The 20,332-nt window shown below is 45.5% G+C and overlaps 1 protein-coding gene across 6 annotated transcripts in view; it reads left to right on the plus strand.

The window, feature by feature from the left end:
• FIG4 (FIG4 phosphoinositide 5-phosphatase) overlaps window positions 1-20,332 on the plus strand; it is a 160,078-nt gene that overhangs the window by 36,588 nt on the left and 103,158 nt on the right. For 5 of the 6 annotated variants that reach the window (XM_069974833.1, XM_069974830.1, XM_069974829.1 and 2 more), the window contains 4 exons: window positions 948-1,071; window positions 13,913-14,069; window positions 16,156-16,206; window positions 18,929-19,080. In XM_069974833.1, coding sequence (XP_069830934.1) covers window positions 948-1,071; window positions 13,913-14,069; window positions 16,156-16,206; window positions 18,929-19,080 — 484 coding nt within the window. Of the gene's footprint in view, window positions 1-947; window positions 1,072-2,404; window positions 2,458-13,912; window positions 14,070-16,155; window positions 16,207-18,928; window positions 19,081-20,332 lie in introns of those variants that run through there. The other variant, XM_069974832.1, reaches the window with a different exon arrangement.

Below are 20,332 nucleotides of genomic sequence, written 5' to 3' on the forward strand. Positions count from 1 at the left end.
ATGCGGTGGCTGCAGAATTTTGCTGGCATGGTTTCTAAAATGCCTGTTGCACCTCCCATTCTAGATACCTTTGTAGAGTAAGAGTATGTTTACACACAGTAAAATAATAAAAAGGAACCTGACATAATTTTGAATAAAAAGAAAAGTGTGTGTGAACAGGGGAAAAAAGACTGCTACTTGCAAAAACAGGTCGTAAATTGTATGAATTGTTCCTCTGAACTTGACCACACTACTTTTCTTCAAAGAGTGAGAGAGATGCATTGAGGCCACAACTGTCCCAATAACCATGCCACCAATGAGTATACCATTGTTAACCAGATTTAAAGGAATTATTTCTCAAAACTTATTGCAGAGCCTCCAAGATAAGTCCCCACAGTTCCCACCCTTCTCTGATTAGTCATGCCAGATAAGTGCCAACTGCCTCATAGTCACCCCCTTTTTGCATTCTGACTTCTCTACACCGGTGTAAAAGGTAAATGTAGCCCCGCCCACAGTGCCCACAGCCCCCGCTCCTCCATCACTTCATAGGCACATAGGCCACGCCCCCCTCGTCGACCATTGGAACAGGCTGACCTAAAGGTCTAGGCCCCACCCCCTCTAGGTCGGTCCATACCAAAGGGGCCAAAAGTGGTGCTGTGGGTGGGGCTAAGTGGTGCTGTTGGTGTGTAGCCCCGCCCACTTAGCACAATCTGCAGTTGATAAAAGATCACTTTTTACTTAAACAAGCACCATGACGTATGATATAAAATAACGTATGAATACTGCTGAAAAGTCATCAAACAAATCAGATATATTTACAATTGTTGCAAATAAAAGTAAGAAACTCTAAGACCTGGAGCTATCATATTAGCTATTATGAACACTAATATTAAATATAGTATTTGTGTTTTATTACATCACTGAATATTTTGAAAATGTTTACTTCTATAAATAATTTTGTTATTCAGCATGTATACACCCAGCAAGAAGTACGAGAACTTCTTGGCCGCCTCGATCTGGGAAACCGTACAAAAATGGGTCAGAAAGGATCATCAGGATTATCGCGTGCAGTGTCAGCTTTTGGTATTGTGGGTAAGTTAGTTATTCTGTTATTTTATGTTATTCTGCAGCAAGTGGTATTTTTTTCCAGTCTGGAAAGCAGGAGAAGTTTTTATGGGCATTTGCTACAGCTCTTGACAGTTCCTGACATGGACAGAGGTGGCAGCAGAGAGTGCTGTGTCAGACTGGAGAGAATACACCACTTCCTGCAGGGCATACAGCAGCTGACAAGTTCTGGAATACCAGAGATTTTTTAATAGAAGCTAATTACACCAGTTGATTTGAAAGAAAAACAACCTCGTTAATTTGCTAGTCATGTAAGTGTCTCCACCCTCATTTATACATCAGTACTTTGGCTAAATGTGGAATATGATATAGCTGCCAGTGGTCCTGCCCTGCATATATTCTAGATATTGATGTGGCTAGGAGGAAGGTACCAGAGCTATCACCTCTCTGAAGTTAGGAATGCACCAGTCAGGAAACACTCTGTCTTCCCCTCGCACTGCCCCACTTCTAGAATTGATAATAATAAAAAATAGGTCACTGTTGCCTCGCTATGCATACAACCCTGCTCATGGGATACATTTGTATTAGGAGGTAGTGGTGCAGCACAAAGGCACACTATAAAAGTCAAGAGTCTATTTACAACCACATTGTAACTACACTGCATGGAACCACCGCATAGCTTTTACATGTACTGAAAAGCTCACAGTTTGAGCAATTGCAGCAAAATGGACTAAAGTTGTCACTCATAGGACGTGCTGTGTTGTTGTTATTTTCTTAAAGAAAAGGCAACCTGAAAAAAAAAAAACATGTTCCACTTTTTCAAAATGTTGTAAAGTAATATAGTGTGGAGCCCAAACCATCACTTGTTGCTCTCCCTTTTTATCACATTATTGGCATCATTTTTAGAATATATGCTCTCATCCATCTTCAGACAAGCTCTAGTGGGCTGTTTAAAGTCTAAGATGCTGCTAGATATAAATGGCTTCTTTGTTCCGAAAACCTCTTCACCTGAAAAAAAAAAATGAAAAAAGTATTAACTTATATAGTTAATACTTGCCCTTATGTATGCTGTATGTTTTAATATTGCAGCTCTCGCAGTCCGTTTAGTGCCCCATTGTGCTGCTCACGCTTTTTAATTTCACTCTGAGCCGTGGGCAGAGCGTCTTTTTTTTTATAAATAACTTTTGCCTTAGGCCAAAAGATCAGTTAGTCAGTTGCAGTTGTATACTGGGGCGTGTACAGGAGCATGCAGAGGTCCTGGCCAATCAGCATTCATCTTCGCTGGGCCAGCCTGTGCAGAGCAGATGGACAACCGACATCACTTCCTTTTTTTTTATTTTTTTTTATTGCTGTTAAGAAAGACTAAATGATATTAATGTTGGAGCCTCAGTAAAGGGTCTTAGAAAAATAGAAGTGAGTTGCCCTTACCTGGATTCCAAAGGAGCAGCTTAGGGCCCTAATACACGGAGCGATAATCTGCCCAATTTTGGTAATTATAATCGATAATTATCGCTCCGTGTGATAGAGACAACGATCAGCTTATGAAATGATCATCGGCTGATCGTGTCTTTATGCCCAGACCTAAAATCATTGTCCACTAACCGCACAGCGCTACAGGTAATAGCGATGCGCGGCTGATGATTGCCCAAACAGTTGATACATTACCTGTCCACGCTCTTGGTCTTCTCCTACGCTCTGTATGCGCCCCGGCATAGCACACTGCAGCTTCAGAGCGGCTTGTCTGAGCTGACAGGCCACTCAGCCAATCACTGTCAAGGACCGCCACGGCCGGTTATCGGCTGAGCATATAACATTACTTACCTATCTATTCCAGTTATGAAACTACCAAAAATCCATTTGTTTTTTTTTTTGGGGGGGGGGGGTTTGTCCTGTATTGTGTTTTGATACTTCCTGGTTGAGCAGTCCCCAGAATGCATTACTGCTTCCAGAATGCAATGCTTTCCCTCAACTGTATATCACAGTCCCCCACCCTGCCCATTCCCCGCCCTAATCTGTTGCAGAACATCTAGGCCAGGGGTGGGGAACCTCCGGCCCGCGGGCCGCATCCGGCCCCTGAGACCTCCCGATGCGGCCCGCGGCCTGCAGCTCCCCTGTGATGCGCGCCGCTCTGGAGGAGGAAGGAGCCGGCATACACAGCATCCTCCGGTGTCTGTGACAGCTGCCGGACACAGGAGGATGCTGTCTATGCCGGCTTCTTCCCCAGCAGAGCGGCGCGTGTCTTCAGTCTCCTGCGGGCCGCGCGCGATGACGTCATTTCATCGCGCGCCGCCTGCAGGAGAAGACCGGCACAGAGGACCTGGGACAGAAGAGGACATGGGCAGCGTGGGAGCGGAGGTAAGGTGAGTGGGATGTTTATTTTTTTATTTGGGGGTTAACTAGGCCACCAGGGACATGCCTGATGGGGGTTAACTAGGCCACCAGGGACATGCCTGATGGGGGTTAACTAGGCCACCAGGGACATGCCTGATGGGGGTTAACTAGGCCACCAGGGCATGCCTGATGGGGGTTAACTAGGCCACCAGGGACATGCCTGATGGGGGTTAACTAGGCCACCAGGGACATGCCTGATGGGGGTTAACTAGGCTACCAGGGACGTGACTGATGGGGGTTAACTAGGCCTACCAGAGGCATCACTGGGGGGGTTAACTAGGCTACCAGGGACATGACTTGGGGGTTAACTAGACTACAAGGGGCATCACTGGGGGGGTTAACTACAATAGCAGGGGCATCACTGGGGGTTAACTACAATAGCAGGGGCACTAGGGGAACTAGGGGAACTTGCTGCAAACCCACCCTACTAACTGCCGCACACGGTATGCGGCCCTCCAATGATTTTATTAATGCCTGACCGGCCCTCGACATGGAAAAGGTTCCCCACCCCTGATCTAGGCCCCCACACATTGCAGTTTCATTGTGTTACTGAATCATGTAACCTGTTTTGATCTTGTATTGTTTCTGTTTGTTACCCCTATCTATTGTATAGCACTCTGGAACTTAGGGCGCTTTATAAATAATAATAATAATAATATTTGCAGTACTTTATTATTTCATTGTGGTCCCACCCACACAGCACACAGGTACTACCTGTAACACCACACAGCACACTGTATTCTCTACCTGTAACGCTGATATTGGAATAAAGTAAAGAACTTTTTGAATAAATTTTTTTTTTCTTTTAATTTACACACATATTATGAGCAAGTATATTTTATTTTTGAAGTTTATCTCCACAATAGGGACTTTATCAGATATTATCTTACATGGGATATACTGTTTATGCCTTGTTTTTTCTCCAGGTGACTCTGATCCTTTCTGCTGTTTAGCATAATTTACTTGTGTTACTGCATCATTTTTGTGAATACGCTGCAGTACTGTAGTGAAACACCAACATGTGTGAACACAGCCCTAATTTCACTGCAGACTTTTGCACAATCAATGAAATCAGTGCAGCAGCTTCTTCTGGCCAGTGCGGCAGCTTCTGGTCAGAGATGGTGAATCACCAATCCTAGCCTCCTGTGACATCACACCTTGCCCCCTGTCTGCATCATCAGCCTGTGCCTAGCAATCAGAATGTCAGACAGAGGCATGGAATCTTTGTCTCCTAAGGTGGGAGAGCAGCGGGAGCAGGAGACAATGTGAATTGGCACAGAGGGCATTTTTCTTCACTTCCTGGATTTCAAACAGCTACCAGTGTGGCAGAACCGCACAGATAGACACATTTATATAACTTTTAATAGAAAACAAGTTTTCCTTATGTGGGATTCCCCCAGGGGCGCCGCAATGATGAGGCGACCTGAGTCGTCTGCCTCAGGCGGCGCCACCAGCTATCTTCATGGGGGCGGCATTCAGGGCCGCTTTAACCAGAGGGCACATGGTGCACGTGCACCGGGCCCACTGGTTAAAGGGGCCCCCCCCGAGCAGGCCGGCCGTTGCTATGTGCGACCAATGCGGTCGCACAGGGCTCCGGCCACCAGCCTGTCAGGGGGGAGCGCCATGGATGGGTAATCTACTTACCCCTCCATGGCGCCCCCTGCAGGGCCCCCCCGTCCGCCGCTGCCCCCGTCCGCTGCTGCTGCGGCGCTTCAGCGCTGCAGCAGCAGCGACACTGACAGAGAGAGAGCCATTGGCTCCCTCCCTGTCAGTCACTCTTGTGGCCGCACTTCCTGCGGTCACAAGAGGCCGCACTCTCCCTCTAGCGGCCGACGTCACTGGAGCGTCGGCGCGAGGGTGAGGGGAGTGCAGCCTCTTGTGACCGGAGGAAGTGCGGCCACAGGAGGGAAGAGAAGAGGAACGCGTGGACCTAGGTGAGTAACAGTGTTTGTTTTTTTCAATGTTATATGGGAGGGGGAGCTATATACTACGGGGGGGGGGGGTTTAGGGGGGGCACAGGGGGCTATATACTATGGGGGGGCACAGGGGGCTATATACTATGGGGGAGGACGGGGCTATATACCATAGGGGAGGACAGGGGGCTATATACTATGGGGGAGCACAGGGGGCTATATACTACTGGGGAGCACAGGGGAGCTATATACTATGGGGGAGCACAGGGGGGCTATATACTATGGGGGAGCACAGGGGGCTATATACTATGGGGGAGCACAGGAGGCTATATACTATGGGGGAGCACAGGGGAGCTATATACTATTGGGAGCACAGGGGAGCTATATACTATGGGGGAGCACAGGGGAGCTATATACTATGGGGAGCACAGGGAAGCTATATACTATGGGGGAGCACAAGGGGCTATATACTACTGGGGAGCACAGGGGTCTATATACTATGGGGGAGCACAGGGGAATATATACTATGGGGGAGCACAGGGGAGCTATATACTACTGGGGAGCACAGGGGAGCTATATACTACTGGGGAGCACAGGGGAGCTATATACTACTGGGGAGCACAGGGGGCTATATACTACTGGGGAGCACAGGGGGCTATTTACTATGGGGGAGCACAGGGGGCTATATACTATGGGGGAGCACAGGGGAGCTATATACTGTGGGGGAGCACAGGGAGCTATATACTACTGGGGAGCACAGGGGGCTATATACTACTGGGGAGCACAGGGAGCTTTATACAATGGGGGAGCTTAGGGGGCTATATACTATGGGGGAGCACAGGGGAGCTATATACTATGGGGGAGCACAGGGGGCTATATACTATGGGGGAGCACAGGGGAGCTATATACTATGGGGGAGCACAGGGGACCTATATACTATGGGAGAGCACAGGGGACTATATACTACTGGGGAGCACAGGGGTCTATATACTATGGGGAGCACAGGGAATCTATATACTATGGGGGAGCACAGGGGGCTATATACTATGGGGGAGCACAGGGGGGCTATATACTATGGGGGAGCACAGGGGGCTATATACTATGGGGGAGCACAGGGGAGCTATATACTATGGGGGAGCACAGGGGAGCTATATACTACTGGGGAGCACAGGGGAGCTATATACTACTGGGGAGCACAGGGGAGCTATATACTACTGGGGAGCACAGGGGGCTATATACTACTGGGGAGCACAGGGGGCTATATACTACTGGGGAGCACAGAGGGGCTATATACTATGGGGGAGCACAGGGGAATATATACTATGGGGGAGCACTGGGGAGCTATATACTATTGGGGAGCACAGGGGAGCTATATACTATGGGGAGCACAGGGAAGCTATATACTATGGGGGAGCACAAGGGGCTATATACTACTGGGGAGCACAGGGGTCTATATACTATGGGGGAGCACAGGGGAATATATACTATGGGGGAGCACAGGGGAGCTATATACTACTGGGGAGCACAGGGGAGCTATATACTACTGGGGAGCACAGGGGAGCTATATACTACTGGGGAGCACAGGGGGCTATATACTACTGGGGAGCACAGGGGGCTATTTACTATGGGGGAGCACAGGGGGCTATATACTATGGGGGAGCACAGGGGAGCTATATACTGTGGGGGAGCACAGGGAGCTATATACTACTGGGGAGCACAGGGGGCTATATACTACTGGGGAGCACAGGGAGCTTTATACAATGGGGGAGCTTAGGGGGCTATATACTATGGGGGAGCACAGGGGAGCTATATACTATGGGGGAGCACAGGGGGCTATATACTATGGGGGAGCACAGGGGAGCTATATACTATGGGGGAGCACAGGGGACCTATATACTATGGGAGAGCACAGGGGACTATATACTACTGGGGAGCACAGGGGTCTATATACTATGGGGAGCACAGGGAATCTATATACTATGGGGGAGCACAGGGGGCTATATACTATGGGGGAGCACAGGGGGGCTATATACTATGGGGGAGCACAGGGGGCTATATACTATGGGGGAGCACAGGGGAGCTATATACTATGGGGGAGCACAGGGGAGCTATATACTACTGGGGAGCACAGGGGAGCTATATACTACTGGGGAGCACAGGGGAGCTATATACTACTGGGGAGCACAGGGGGCTATATACTACTGGGGAGCACAGGGGGCTATATACTACTGGGGAGCACAGAGGGGCTATATACTATGGGGGAGCACAGGGGAATATATACTATGGGGGAGCACTGGGGAGCTATATACTATTGGGGAGCACAGGGGACTATATACTATTGGGGAGCACAGGGGAGGTATATACTATTGGTGAGCACAGGGAGCTATATCATATTGAGGAGCACAGGGGTCTATATACTATGGGGGAGAGCACAGGGGGGCTATATATTATGGAGAGCACAGGGGGGCTATATACTATTGGGGAGAGCACAGGGGGCTATATACTATTGGGGGGAGCACAGGGGGGCTATATACTATTGGAGGAGAGCACAGGGGGGCTATATACTATTGTGGGAGAGCATATGGGTCTATATACTATTGGAGAGCACAGGGGGACTATATACTATTGGGGGAGAGCACAGGGGGGCTATATACTATTGTGGGAGAGCACAGGGGGGCTATATACTATTGTGGGAGAGCACAGGGGGGCTATATACTACTGGGGAGAGTGCACAGGGGGGCTATATACTAATAGGGGAGCGCACAGGAGGGCTGTATATAACTGGAGGAGCACATGAGGGTCTATATACTACAGGGACACCTTAAAACTATGGAGGCACAGAGGGGTGTAACTATGTAGGAGTACAGAGGGGTGTAACTACTGTATAGGGGTACAAGGGACCTAACTACTGGATGTGTTGGAGCCTAAAATATTTGTCTGGCAGATTCTGGAGAGAAGATTCACAGCCAGGAGAAGACTTCAAGGTGGCCCAGGCTGGATGGAGAGAAAAAGAAAAGGTGACAGACTCTGATTGGAGAAAACACCCCCGGTGAGTCACTGGATGTAACTGCACTCTGTTATAGGATTGTAGTGTTAGGGGTCATGATGTGGCGGTATTATGTAATGGTATCATTGGTAATATCTTTCTGTTTTGTTTAGTGCAGTTTTTATGTAATATGTAATCACTGTATTGTGGAAATAGTGTTATAAGGTAACTACTGTATGTATTGGGGCTCTTGATACAGTGTGGGGGCAAATTCAGTACATTATACAATGTGCAGAAAGGTAAGGGGGGGGCCACTCTTGAGGGCTGTGCACTGGGCCCACCAATGTATTAAAACGGCTCTGGCGGCATTCAGTGGCAGATTATAATATGGGCGGTTCGGGCGGCCGCCCACATTATAATCCGCCACTGATTGTACCATGTACTGGAGTCCCCCCGCGCCCGGGCAGTATCTGTAATGAGATGCTGTGAGCGGGGGAGACTGTATTCATAAGCGCCCCGCTGTACTAAATCAGCCGCGCCGTGCTGATACTACAGCGCGGCGCTTATGAATACAGTCCCCCCCGCTCACAGCATCTCATTACAGATACTGCCCGGGCGCGGGGGGGGGCTCCAGTACATGCAGACGGATCACGGAACGTGGGAATGCAGCCTTAGTCCCCCGGGTGATGTGCGGCTGCCGGGGGTGTCCCGTCCTGTCCCCGGCAGCGCACGCATCAGAGAGCTCCCTGTGCGCCGGAAGTCACAGGCGCACGGGGAGCTCTGTGATGCGCGCGCTGCCGGGGACAGGACGGGACACCCCGGGCAGCCGCACATCAGCCGGGACCAGACCAGAGAGGCTCGACGGGGGAACGGAGGGTAGGTGAGTTGTGTGCTGTTTTTTGTTTTTGTTTTATCTGCTGTGCAGGGGGGGGGGGAGAGGGGGACCATCTATAAGGTAGGGTGGAAAGAGGGGGACGATCTATAAGGGAGGGGGGAAAGAGGGGGACGATCTATAAGGGGGGACCATCTATAAGGGGGGGGACCATCTATAAGGGAGGGGGAGAGGGAAGAGGGGGACTATCTATAGGGGGGGGAAGGGGACCATCTATAAGGGAGGGGGGAAAGAGGGGGACCATCTATAAGGTAGGGGGGGAAGGGGACCATCTATAAGGGAGGGGGGAAAGAGGGGGACCATCTATAAGGTAGGGGGGGAAGGGGACCATCTATAAGGGAGGGGGGAAAGAGGGGGACCATCTATAAGGGAGGGGGGAAAGAGGGGGACCATCTATAAGGGAGGGGGGAAAGAGGGGACGATCTATAAGGGAGGGGGGAAAGAGGGGGACGATCTATAAGGGGGGGGCCATCTATAAGGGAGGAAGAGAGGGAAGAGGGGGACCATCTATAGGGGGGGAAGGGGACCATCTATAAGGGAGGGGGGAAAGAGGGGGACCATCTATAAGGGGGGGAGAGGGAAGAGGGGGACCATCTATAAGGGGGGGGGAGAGGGGGACCATCTATAAGGGGGGGGAGAGGGGGACCATCTATAAGGGGGGGGAGAGAGGGAAGAGGGGGACCAACTATAAGGGAGGGGGGAGAGGGGGACCATCTATAAGGGAGGGGGGAGAGGGGGACCATCTATAAGGGAGGGGGGAGAGGGGGACCATCTATAAGGGGGGGAGAGGGGGACCATCTATAAGGGAGAGGGGACCATCTATAAGGGGGGGAAGAGGGGGACCATCTATAAGGGGGGAAGAGGGGGACCATCTCCTAAAAGATCAGCACCCTCCTCTCCTGACATCCTCTGTGCTGCTGGGACTTCTCCTATAGGATTAGCACCCTCCTCTCCTGACATCCTCTGTGCTGCTGGGACCTCTCCTATAGGATTAGCACCCTCATCTCCTGACATCCTCTGTGCTGCTGGGACCTCTCCTATAGGATTAGCCCCCTCCTCTCCTGACATCCTCTGTGCTGCTGGGACCTCTCCTATAAAGTCAGCCCCCTCCTCTCCTGACATCCTCTGTGCAGCAAGGGACCAAACATTATGTTTATTGGGGACAGCAGTGGGGGGGGGGGGCAGTAGTGGATTATAATGTGGGCGGATTGACCGGGGGGGGGGCGTCATTCTATAGTTCGCCTCGGGCAGCAGAGAGGCTAGAATCACCCCTGGATTCCCCTTTAACCCTTTCCCATCAGTAACATGTATATATATGTTCCTACTGCACATACCCCGTGCAGTAGGAATGTATATATATGTTCCTGCCATGACGGGGCTTCTGATGTGTGCGGGACCGCTGCAGTGAGTGGTCCTGCACACATCAGTATTTCTGGGGATGGAGTTGATGAGAGGCAGCTGCGTCTCATTAGCCCCTTAAACTCCGCGATCTATAGCAATCATGGCGTTTAAGGTACTCAGTGACAGAACAAGCTTCTGTCCCCATTGCTTGTGCCAACAGGCGGGGGTAAGTCACTTACCTCCGTCCTGTCGGATCGTTAATCCATGTATAGAGTCTGCTCTCAGGCAGGCTCTGTACGTAGATAGCCGATAACACTGATCTATGCTATGCGATGGCATAGCATAGATCAGTACATCAATAGATTGCATGTTTACAGTGATAAAAAGTGTAAAATGAAAGGCAATAAAAAAGTTTTTTTAAAGAATTAAAAAAAACCTTATAAACCCCCTCCCAGTAAAAGTTTAAAATAACCCCTCGCCCATTATAAAAATAAAACTATTAAAAAATAAATAAATAAACATATTACATATCGTAGCGTGCGGAATTGTCTGATCTATTAAAATATAACATTATTGTTCCCACACGGTGAATGGCGTTAACGAAGAAAAAAACACACACACCAGGATTGCTGATTGTAGTAAATTGTACATAAAACCAAAAATAATAAAAAGCGTTCAATATTTTTCTGTTACACCAATATGATATTATTAAAAACTAGAGATCATGGCGCAAAAAATGACACCCCAACCAGCCCTGTAGGTGGTAGAATAAAAGCGCTATGGCTCTTAGAAGGCAGGGAGAAACATTGCATTCATTTGACCCCGACTTTTGTGCATCAAAGGGCTCTGTCTTGAAGGGGTTAAGATGTGTTTGTGAATAAAAGCGTGCCCCCACTATACACACGTTCCAGAGTCTTTTTTTCCCCCAGCAGTTGGAGTTGTTTTCATCCGTTTCCTCTCTACTATTTTGTTGCTGTGGCATCATGCTCCCTTTTAAAATGTACACGTGAGCTGTTAACCAGATCTCTCCTGGTTATTGAAAGTATGAATCAGGTACTTTAGCTCTGCACTGATGAGTAACACATAAGAGGCTGCATTTATAGCCTAACTGTTGCATAGTGGCAAAAACAGATATATTCCATGTAATCCTGGGTGATTTTCCCTTTACTTACCCTAAGGTTTCACCGCTTCCTGTCTATTTAATGCTACAAAGAGGACAATTTGGAAGTTAACAATTTAAATACATGTTTTTTGTTTGTTTTGATTTCTTTTCAGAGAAAATACTTTTTGTTGTGTTTTAGGGATGTCTGTTAAGAGCGAGATGTTGCTATTTTTTAAGTCAGGTCACTGTGAACTGAGGTTGAGTCACTTAAGACATCTTCACACTCTGTTAATGGTATGTCTGACCAAGGTTAAGTCATTGAGTGCATCCATGTGATGCACCACATGGGGTTTGGAAGCAATTGACTCTGTTCATTGTGCAGTTGGCTGTGCCAGGTTACTGCGAAGCAAGTCGCGTTTACTGTACTTCAATGGGAGCTACCACTATTATACAATGCACAAAGCCATCTGCTACCAGCCCAATTCATTGAGTGTATGCCAGAGCTATCGCTGACCGGCAGCTTTGCGAGATGTCAGCACAGTATCCTAGACAGGGGAGAGCCAATTTTGAAAATACTATTAAAGAAATTGGTGTAAGTCAAAGATAAAAAATCGCCAAGCAATTTGTCAGAGGATGTTTTTTTATTTTGTTTCTTATAACCAGCTTTAAATTTTTTACTTTGACATTTTGTATGGAAACTTATTATTAACCAACCAAAACCCAACATTTCACTCTCAGTCTGTGGTACTAGCATAACTCCTGTGCATCAAACTTGATGTCTGGGGGTTATGCTAGACTCTGATCTATCCTTCACTCCCTATATCCAAGCCCTTGCACGCTACTGCCATCTATATCTCAAAAATATCTCTAGAATCGGCCCATTTCTCACCATTGACACAGCTCAGACTCTTACTGTCGTTCTGATCCATTCCCCTCTTGACTATTGTAACTCCCTACTAATCGGTCTTCCTTTCTCTAAGCTCTCCCCTCTCCAGTCTATCCTCTGTGCCAGTCACTGCACTGGTTACCGATTAATTACAGAAATCACTTTAAACTCCTCAGCCTCACCCATAAAGCTTTCCACAACTCTTCCCCTCCATACATCTCCTCCCTCATCTCTACTTATCATTTTACTAGTGCTCTACGTTCTTCTAATGATCTAACCCTAACATCTTCGATAATCAGAACCTCCCACTCCCGCCTTCAAGACTTCTCTCGTGCTGCACCAGTCCTCTGGAACGCCCTACCCAAAGACCTCATACTCATTCCCAATACTCACAGTTTCAAGCGTGCCCTAAAGACTCATCTCTTCAGGCTCGCTTATAACATTCCCTAAACTTTTTCCTCCTTTTGTTGTCCCCTCACTCTATATCTCTGACGGCTTCATGCACTTTATACATTTTACTCACAATCAGACATCGTGAGTGGCTCATCCTTTTCTTTCCAACTATTTACAATGGCTGGACCATAGACAAATGAAGCACTTGTGCCTGGTGTTGACCCCAGTTGTAGTCTGTAAGCTCCAACGAGAAGGTCTCGTATACACTTTGTATTTTTATTCATTCTAATTATTTAACTTTGTGTTATGTAACCTCTGCAAATAATTATTATTATTATCTTGTGGTTACAGTGTTAAAGAGAATCTGACTACACAGAAATGCATGTATCCATGCTGACAGTTTTCTCTCTTGATAAAACAAGCAGTGCATACTTACCTTCTGTGCTGCTCTATAATCTGGTGTGTTCAAGAAGGATGATCTTTATCCCAGGCTGACGTGTCTGACGCTGTCAGTGCCTGCCCCGCTTTTCAGATGCTCCTGTATCTTCAGCCTGGCCCCGGCTGTTCATCATTCTGGAGGTGGTGCATTGGTCTGGAGATACAGCAGCCGCCGGAGAGCAAGGCAAGCAGAGGTTGTGCAGGGATACGATTGTTTTTCTTGAACACGCCAGTTAATCGAGCAACGCAGAAGGTAAGTATGCACAGCTCGTCTGATCGGCAAGGGGAAACCAGCAGGATGGATATATGTATATCTTTGCTGTTAGTTTCCCTTTAGTAGAAACTTGTAACACTACTAGCCCAAGAGAACAAAAATGCTGTTGCATATGTTTCTGAGAATTGTATAGTCATCCTGCTTTACGGAATTTAAAATCATGAGATCAGAAATGTAAATAAGTTTTCAACGTAATCCTGTCTTTAGTCTAGAAGGTGACATTTTTAAGTAAAAATCTGTCTTGTCTGCCAGGATTTGTCCAGTTTTTGGAAGGGTATTACATTGTGCTAATTACTAAGAGAAGAAAGATGGCTGACATTGGAGGCCATGCAATATACAAAGTAGAGGATACAAGTATGATGTATATTCCAAATGATTCAGTCCGAGTCACCCACCCTGATGAAGCCAGGTAACAAATCTCATCACACCTTAACATTTTTCATGGTTTTATTTCAGTAAATCATGGTATTAATGTGAATCTTTCACCCCCATGCTCCCTACTGAGCTGGGGAAACTGCTGGATTGATGTCAGTAAAGGCATTCAGAACATACCCATGTTGCCTGTCTCTGTCTTTTTAATTTTTATAACAAAAAGTGAATACTATCGCGGAGGCTATGATTGCCTGGGTCTTAGCACAGCTCAGTCTCACTGTGCTGTAGGCGGCAAATCCATTTGCAGAGGCATATAGAACAGTAAGGCATTAAGATTATAGGACGCTCGGGGAACTATAGCTGCCCCCCCCCCTTCTTGACACATCACAAATGAACATATACATCAATGCTGAATTAAAGGGTTTTTTGTTATCTATGGGGTATAGGGGAGATATTCTGCTGAACAGTGGAAGTCCAATAGCCCATAGCGAGTGCTCTCTTCATTCCTATGACCACCTAGAGAATAGAGAATGAACGGAGCGCTGTTGGCCTGTAACTTGGGAATGGTGGAGGATATTCTCGCCTCCTTGGCTTCTAGGAGCAATAATTGTTTTATTTTTTCATCTACAGAGGGCTTTTTTTTTTGTGGGGGGTGTTCAATTGTACTTTGTAGTGACTTCCTTAAAATACACTACAAAGCACAAATAATTTGATTGATAAGGTAAAATTTAAAAAAAAATGGAATAGGAGTGAGGAGACATTACAAATTGCTGCACTTGAAGGGGTACTCTGGACACAAACGTTTTTTTTTTTTTTCCCCGTTCCCAGATCAACTGAAAATTATACAGATTTGTAAATTACTTCTATTTCAAAATCTCAAGTCTGCCAGGACTTATCAGCTGCTGTATGTCCTGCAAGTAGTGGTGTATTCTTTCCAGTCAGACACAGTGTTCTCTGCTTCCACCCTTGTCCATGACACCTGGGAACTGTCCAGAGCAGATGAAGTTTTCTTTGGGGATTTGCTACTGCTTTGGACAGTTCCTGTTACGGACAGAGTTGGCAGCGGAGAGCACTGTGTCCTGCAGAACATACAGCAGCTTATTTGTCCTGGAAGGCTTGCGATTTTTAACTAGAAGTAATTTACAGATCTGTATAGTTTTTTGAAACCAGTTGATTTAAAAACAATTTTATTTCTGCAGAGTACCACTTTAAGAGATTTAGCAACGCCTCTTTGACTCTTTTCACTTGAAAATTAAAGTGGTATTTCGGGCTAGGGGTATTTTTACGGTATGGCTGGGAAGGGGATGGAGATAGACGCCGCCATCCACTTACCTCTCCGGTTCCAGCGGATCGCAATGCCCGTTCTCCCGTCCCGCTGCAGCTTCCTGGTCTGAGTTGCGGTTTGAGACGTGATGTCTCAAAGCAGCTCAGCCATTCAGTGGCCAAGGCGGAACCCCGCTACGAGCGCTGAATGGCTGAGCGGCCTTGAGACTTCACATCTCAAGCCGCAGCTCAGACTAGGAAGCGACCGCGGGACAAGAAAAATGGCGGCGCGATCTGGAACCCGGCGCTGGAACCAGGGAGGTAAGTGGATGGCGGCGCCTGTATCCACCCCCTCCCCAGCCATACCTTAAAGATACCCCTAGCCTGGAGTAGCCTTTTAAAGCTTTTTTGCTGGTATGGAGGCCACTATCTAACTGTGTGAGCAGTTTGTAAAGCAGTTTGAATTGCAGCTTCCAATGAGAAGCTTTAAATCTGAGAACTCCTGAGTTTGCTAGGCCAGTTCAGTGTGTCAATATAGAAGAAATTATAAAAACTACACAATACAGTTTTAAGAAATGATGCTTTGAAATTGTTATATTATTGGAAGCTTAAAGATTTACTAATCCTCACACCTAGGCCTGAACACCTTCCTTGCTGTTCTTGCTATTGTATCCCTTTGATGGCAACATGATTGTCTCACCATGTTGACATGTTTCTTTTCTTTTGCTATGGCGCTGCCTTGGCTGTTGGTATTGTTTATTGTTTTTAGAACATGTGGTAAAAAGGATGTTTATAAAAAAAAAAAAAAAAAAAACTTCATAATAATCATTAATCTTATATGCAATTACTTTTTGTTTTAGATATTTAAGAATATTCCAGAATGTAGATCTCTCTAGCAATTTCTACTTCAGGTACAGTAAAATATTACAAAAGCTTTTCCCCATCTGCATTGAGTAGGTTTATGGCCTGTTTAGGCTTCAGATGCTGTAAATTAATTTTTTTATCTTGAGATAAAAAAAAATATATATCTTTTTTATAACATATACTATAGAGATATACTCTACAGAATAAAATAAATGCAGAGAAAAAGCATATAGCACAGTAAGGGTGGGTTCACACTACGGAATTCTCACGGATAAACTCAGCGGAATTCCGCCGGCTGTACGCACCCACGGACGCGCGCCTTTTCGCCGGCTCCATAGACACCATTCTATGGGCCGGCTGATTCTGTATTCCGACGAAAGAACTGACATGTCAATTCTTTCGGCGGGATGCGGAATCAGCCGGCCCATAGAATGGTGTCTATGGAGCCGGCGGAAAGGTGCACAACCGACGGAATTCCGTAGTGTGAACCCACCCTAAGGCTCCCAGTTTCCTAGGACAGAGTTTAAAGACAGCAGGCTGATACGGCGCTGGCCGAGCCTACCAAAGCGCTTCACTTCGCTAGTACTGTAAATTCACTTCATAATAATAATACTAATAATTTGTATAGCGCCAACAGATTCTGCAGCACTTTTTTAAAATATATAAGGTTGTATACAGGTTGTATTTATATTAAATTATACAATAAATAAATTAAAATAAAAACTATACAGAATTAGAGACCTGCTCGCGAGAGAGTATAGACTAGGAGGACTGGGGGTGAGACATGAGAGGCAGCAAGCGCTTTATTTGCCAATGTTCCATTCATTGTGCATAAAGTCTCAAAGTGCCTATAGGTGATTGGGCGAGCCAGTCACGCGCCATTTTCTGAGTTCATGTAGCAAGTGCAATGTAGATGGCACCCAAGAGATTATAGAGAGGATGGAGAAGGGATAGCAGTGAGGGAGATGCCATAGTGCTGATTATTAACACAAAAAAGTACTAGATGGCTTTTTGGGTTACTGACGTACAGGTTTTGCAAGGAAAGAAACCGCAACTGCTACTGTTGTTGTTGTTGCTGCCTATGAGAAGCTAAGGGGAGGTGGAGATTAAACTACATTACTGTGGAAATGTCAGTAAATGAAAACACTCTTTTTTATTATATTAATATATTATTAGGTTGCAGTGTAAGGGCCCTATTACAGGGAGCGATAATCGTCCAAATCAGGGCAATTTGGCCGATTATCGCTCCGTGTAATAGAGACACCAATCAGCCGATGAAACGATTATCGGCTAATCTTTTCTTGTCCAGATTTAAAATCCTTGAGCGTCCAGTGCACATTTTTACGTGTAATGGTGATGCGTGGCTGACAGGTAACGATTGAATAAACTTTTTATACGTTACCTCTCCACGATGATCGAGCCATGTAATAGGCCCAGTAAACGAGCGCCAATCTAGTAGATCGGCGCCCGTTTCATTATTTTTAAGCAATCATCGGACAGTCTAATAGGACCCAAATAAATTCTGTCTGAGCTCTCTTCCAGCTCTAGACAAGTGGAAAACACTTATTCCTAACCTTGATGATGAGGACTGTGAGGCCCTTTTTGAGTCCCACAGATTCATATCCCCAGCGGCCAATAACAAACTCATCCAACTGTATTTCATCCACCTGGCGTATTTAATGCCCCAGCGCCTCTATCGCATGGGTCGCATTCCGGCCCCTACATGCCCCAAATGTCAGAATGGCCCAGCAGACTTTTGGCACATGGTGTGGACCTGTCTAACCATAGCTTCCTTCTGGGGAGAAGTAACCCAACTATTGACCTTGGTCCTCTCAATGCCAATATCACTGTCACCATCAGTATGCCTATTTGGCTTGTTGGAGGAGGAGGTCTGGACGCACCACCAGCGCATCTTTTTAAGAGAGGCATTGTTCATGGCCCGGAAATCCATTGCCATCAGATGGATGTATTCCCGTTCTCCTAATCTCCCTATGTAGAAAAAACAGGTCAATACAGTAATGAAGTATGATAAAATCATTTATTTACACCTAAAATGTCCTAAAAAGTTCACAAAAGTATGGGGGACATGGAAAGACTCCCACCTGACAACATCCCCCCCTGATAGTACTTAACTATGTTGTTCGCACAGTTTGATCGCAAACATGTAAGTTTGGACCAGTCTGTTTTGGTTGAATGTTACTTTAATGCAGTGCCTTTTACTTTACTTACCTACTGATGGTTATACTTGAACTTGTACATGATATTCTTATGTTGACTGTACATGTGACCTTTTCTTCTGTACTGCTATTATCTACATTCTTAATAAAAATGAGTTTAAGAAAAAACATTTCTGTCTGAGCTAATAACCTTAGCAGCAGTACAAGTTTCTCAGAGGGTGGGCTCACACTAGCCTGTCATTTCTAGTCTTCAGGCCTGTGGTAAGGCCTGAATGTGAGGATGTAAAAGGGATGTGTGTAAGCTTAAGTTTGTTTTTAGTGAAACATATAGTAAAACAAACAAGTATGGTATCTTGAACCACTAAGTGTATGAGAAAATAGTAAAACCTTTTATTTATTCAGTGGTTAACAGTAAACCTTTTAAGGTGACCATTTAGCTACATCCATGAAAGGTTAATGAATTAACTATTGTCATGTCTTTATTGTAGTGTGTAGACATAGATGCCATTCCCTTTAAGCCATATTGATTTTTGTTCTTAGTGTTTGTTCTGTAAAAATTGTAATGACTTTTTCTCTTTGTTTTATTCTTCAGTTACAGTTATGATCTCAGCCATTCTCTACAGTACAATCTCACAATCCTGAGGATGCCCACTGAGATGATTAAGTCTGAGATGACAACTCAGACACGCCAGGAAGGTTTTGATATATTTGAAGATGAAGCATTAAGCAACCATGGAGGAAGTAGTAAGTAGATCTCAGTTATGTTGATTGTTTAATTTTAAATTCGTATTTTTCAGTGTAATAAGTTTGATTATTTTTTTTTCAGAGCACATGTTCAAACATGCAAAAAAACTCACACCTCTGTGTTAGTCTTTTTCATTTTTTTTTTTTAAACGCTTTGGCTATGTTCACACACGGGATTTTGCTTAGTATTTTTCAACCAAAACCAGAAGTGGATTAAAAAACCGAGAGAGGCTATGTTCACACACTTTTGAAACTTAGTAGATGGCCGTCATTTAATGGAAAATAACAGTAATTATTTGTCATTAAATGGCTCTTCAGCACATCTTTGACACATGGACCGTATTCAAAGAACATATGAATACTACCTTATACCCCCTTCTCTTTATTTTAGGGAAAGAGTTCAGTACCTGGGGTCCTGCAGGTACTTCTCCAGGCTCCTGTCATACCCTGCTGTAAAATGTTCGATTCTCACAGAGTAATACCTTGCTGAAAGAGATTATGGGCTCTTTTACACAGAAAGATTATCTGACAGATTATCTCCCAAAGATTTAAAGCCAAAACCAGGAACAGACTATAAACAGAGATCAGGTCATACAGGAAAGCCTGAGATTCCTCCTCTTTTCTAATCCAGTCATGGCTTTGGCTTCAAATCTTTGGCAGATAATCTGTCAGATAATCTTTCTGTGTAAAAGGGCCCTTTCACCCTAATTATCAAATGACCAACAGCCAACTCAGCTTAAAGATTTTCAGTGTGTGAAACTACAGGTTCAGACCTTTGTCATTGGCTGAAAATGGGCGTAAAAGTCCAAATATAAAACACACCTAGAATTTTCATTTATTGCTTAAAAATAAATAAAAAATAGCTGACCTTGTGAGCGCCATTTCGATTGTTAAAAATTTTCATTTATGGGAGTCTGGGTGTTTATATCCCCACCGATTTGTTACATAGCATTTGAACAAGTCACTAGTATATGTGAGTATATCAAACTTTATATTGGATTTCATTACACTGATACAAGACGGAACAACAATAGATCTCTATGGTCTTGTGCAAACCAACGTAGTCACCTTTAACATAACATATTACGGTAGCACTTATTGCTGGCACACTAAAGTGGCCCATTTTACAGTATTTTTTTCAAATAATGAGAGACTAAACAAGCATCTGATTTCAGGCGTGATAGACATTATAAAATAAAAGGGAATGTTCCTTTAAATTAAATTTGCTTTGAATTATTATTATTTTTTTTAA

The sequence above is a fragment of the Dendropsophus ebraccatus genome, chromosome 6, assembly GCF_027789765.1.
Source record: "Dendropsophus ebraccatus isolate aDenEbr1 chromosome 6, aDenEbr1.pat, whole genome shotgun sequence".
Classification (NCBI taxonomy): Eukaryota; Metazoa; Chordata; class Amphibia; order Anura; family Hylidae; genus Dendropsophus; species Dendropsophus ebraccatus.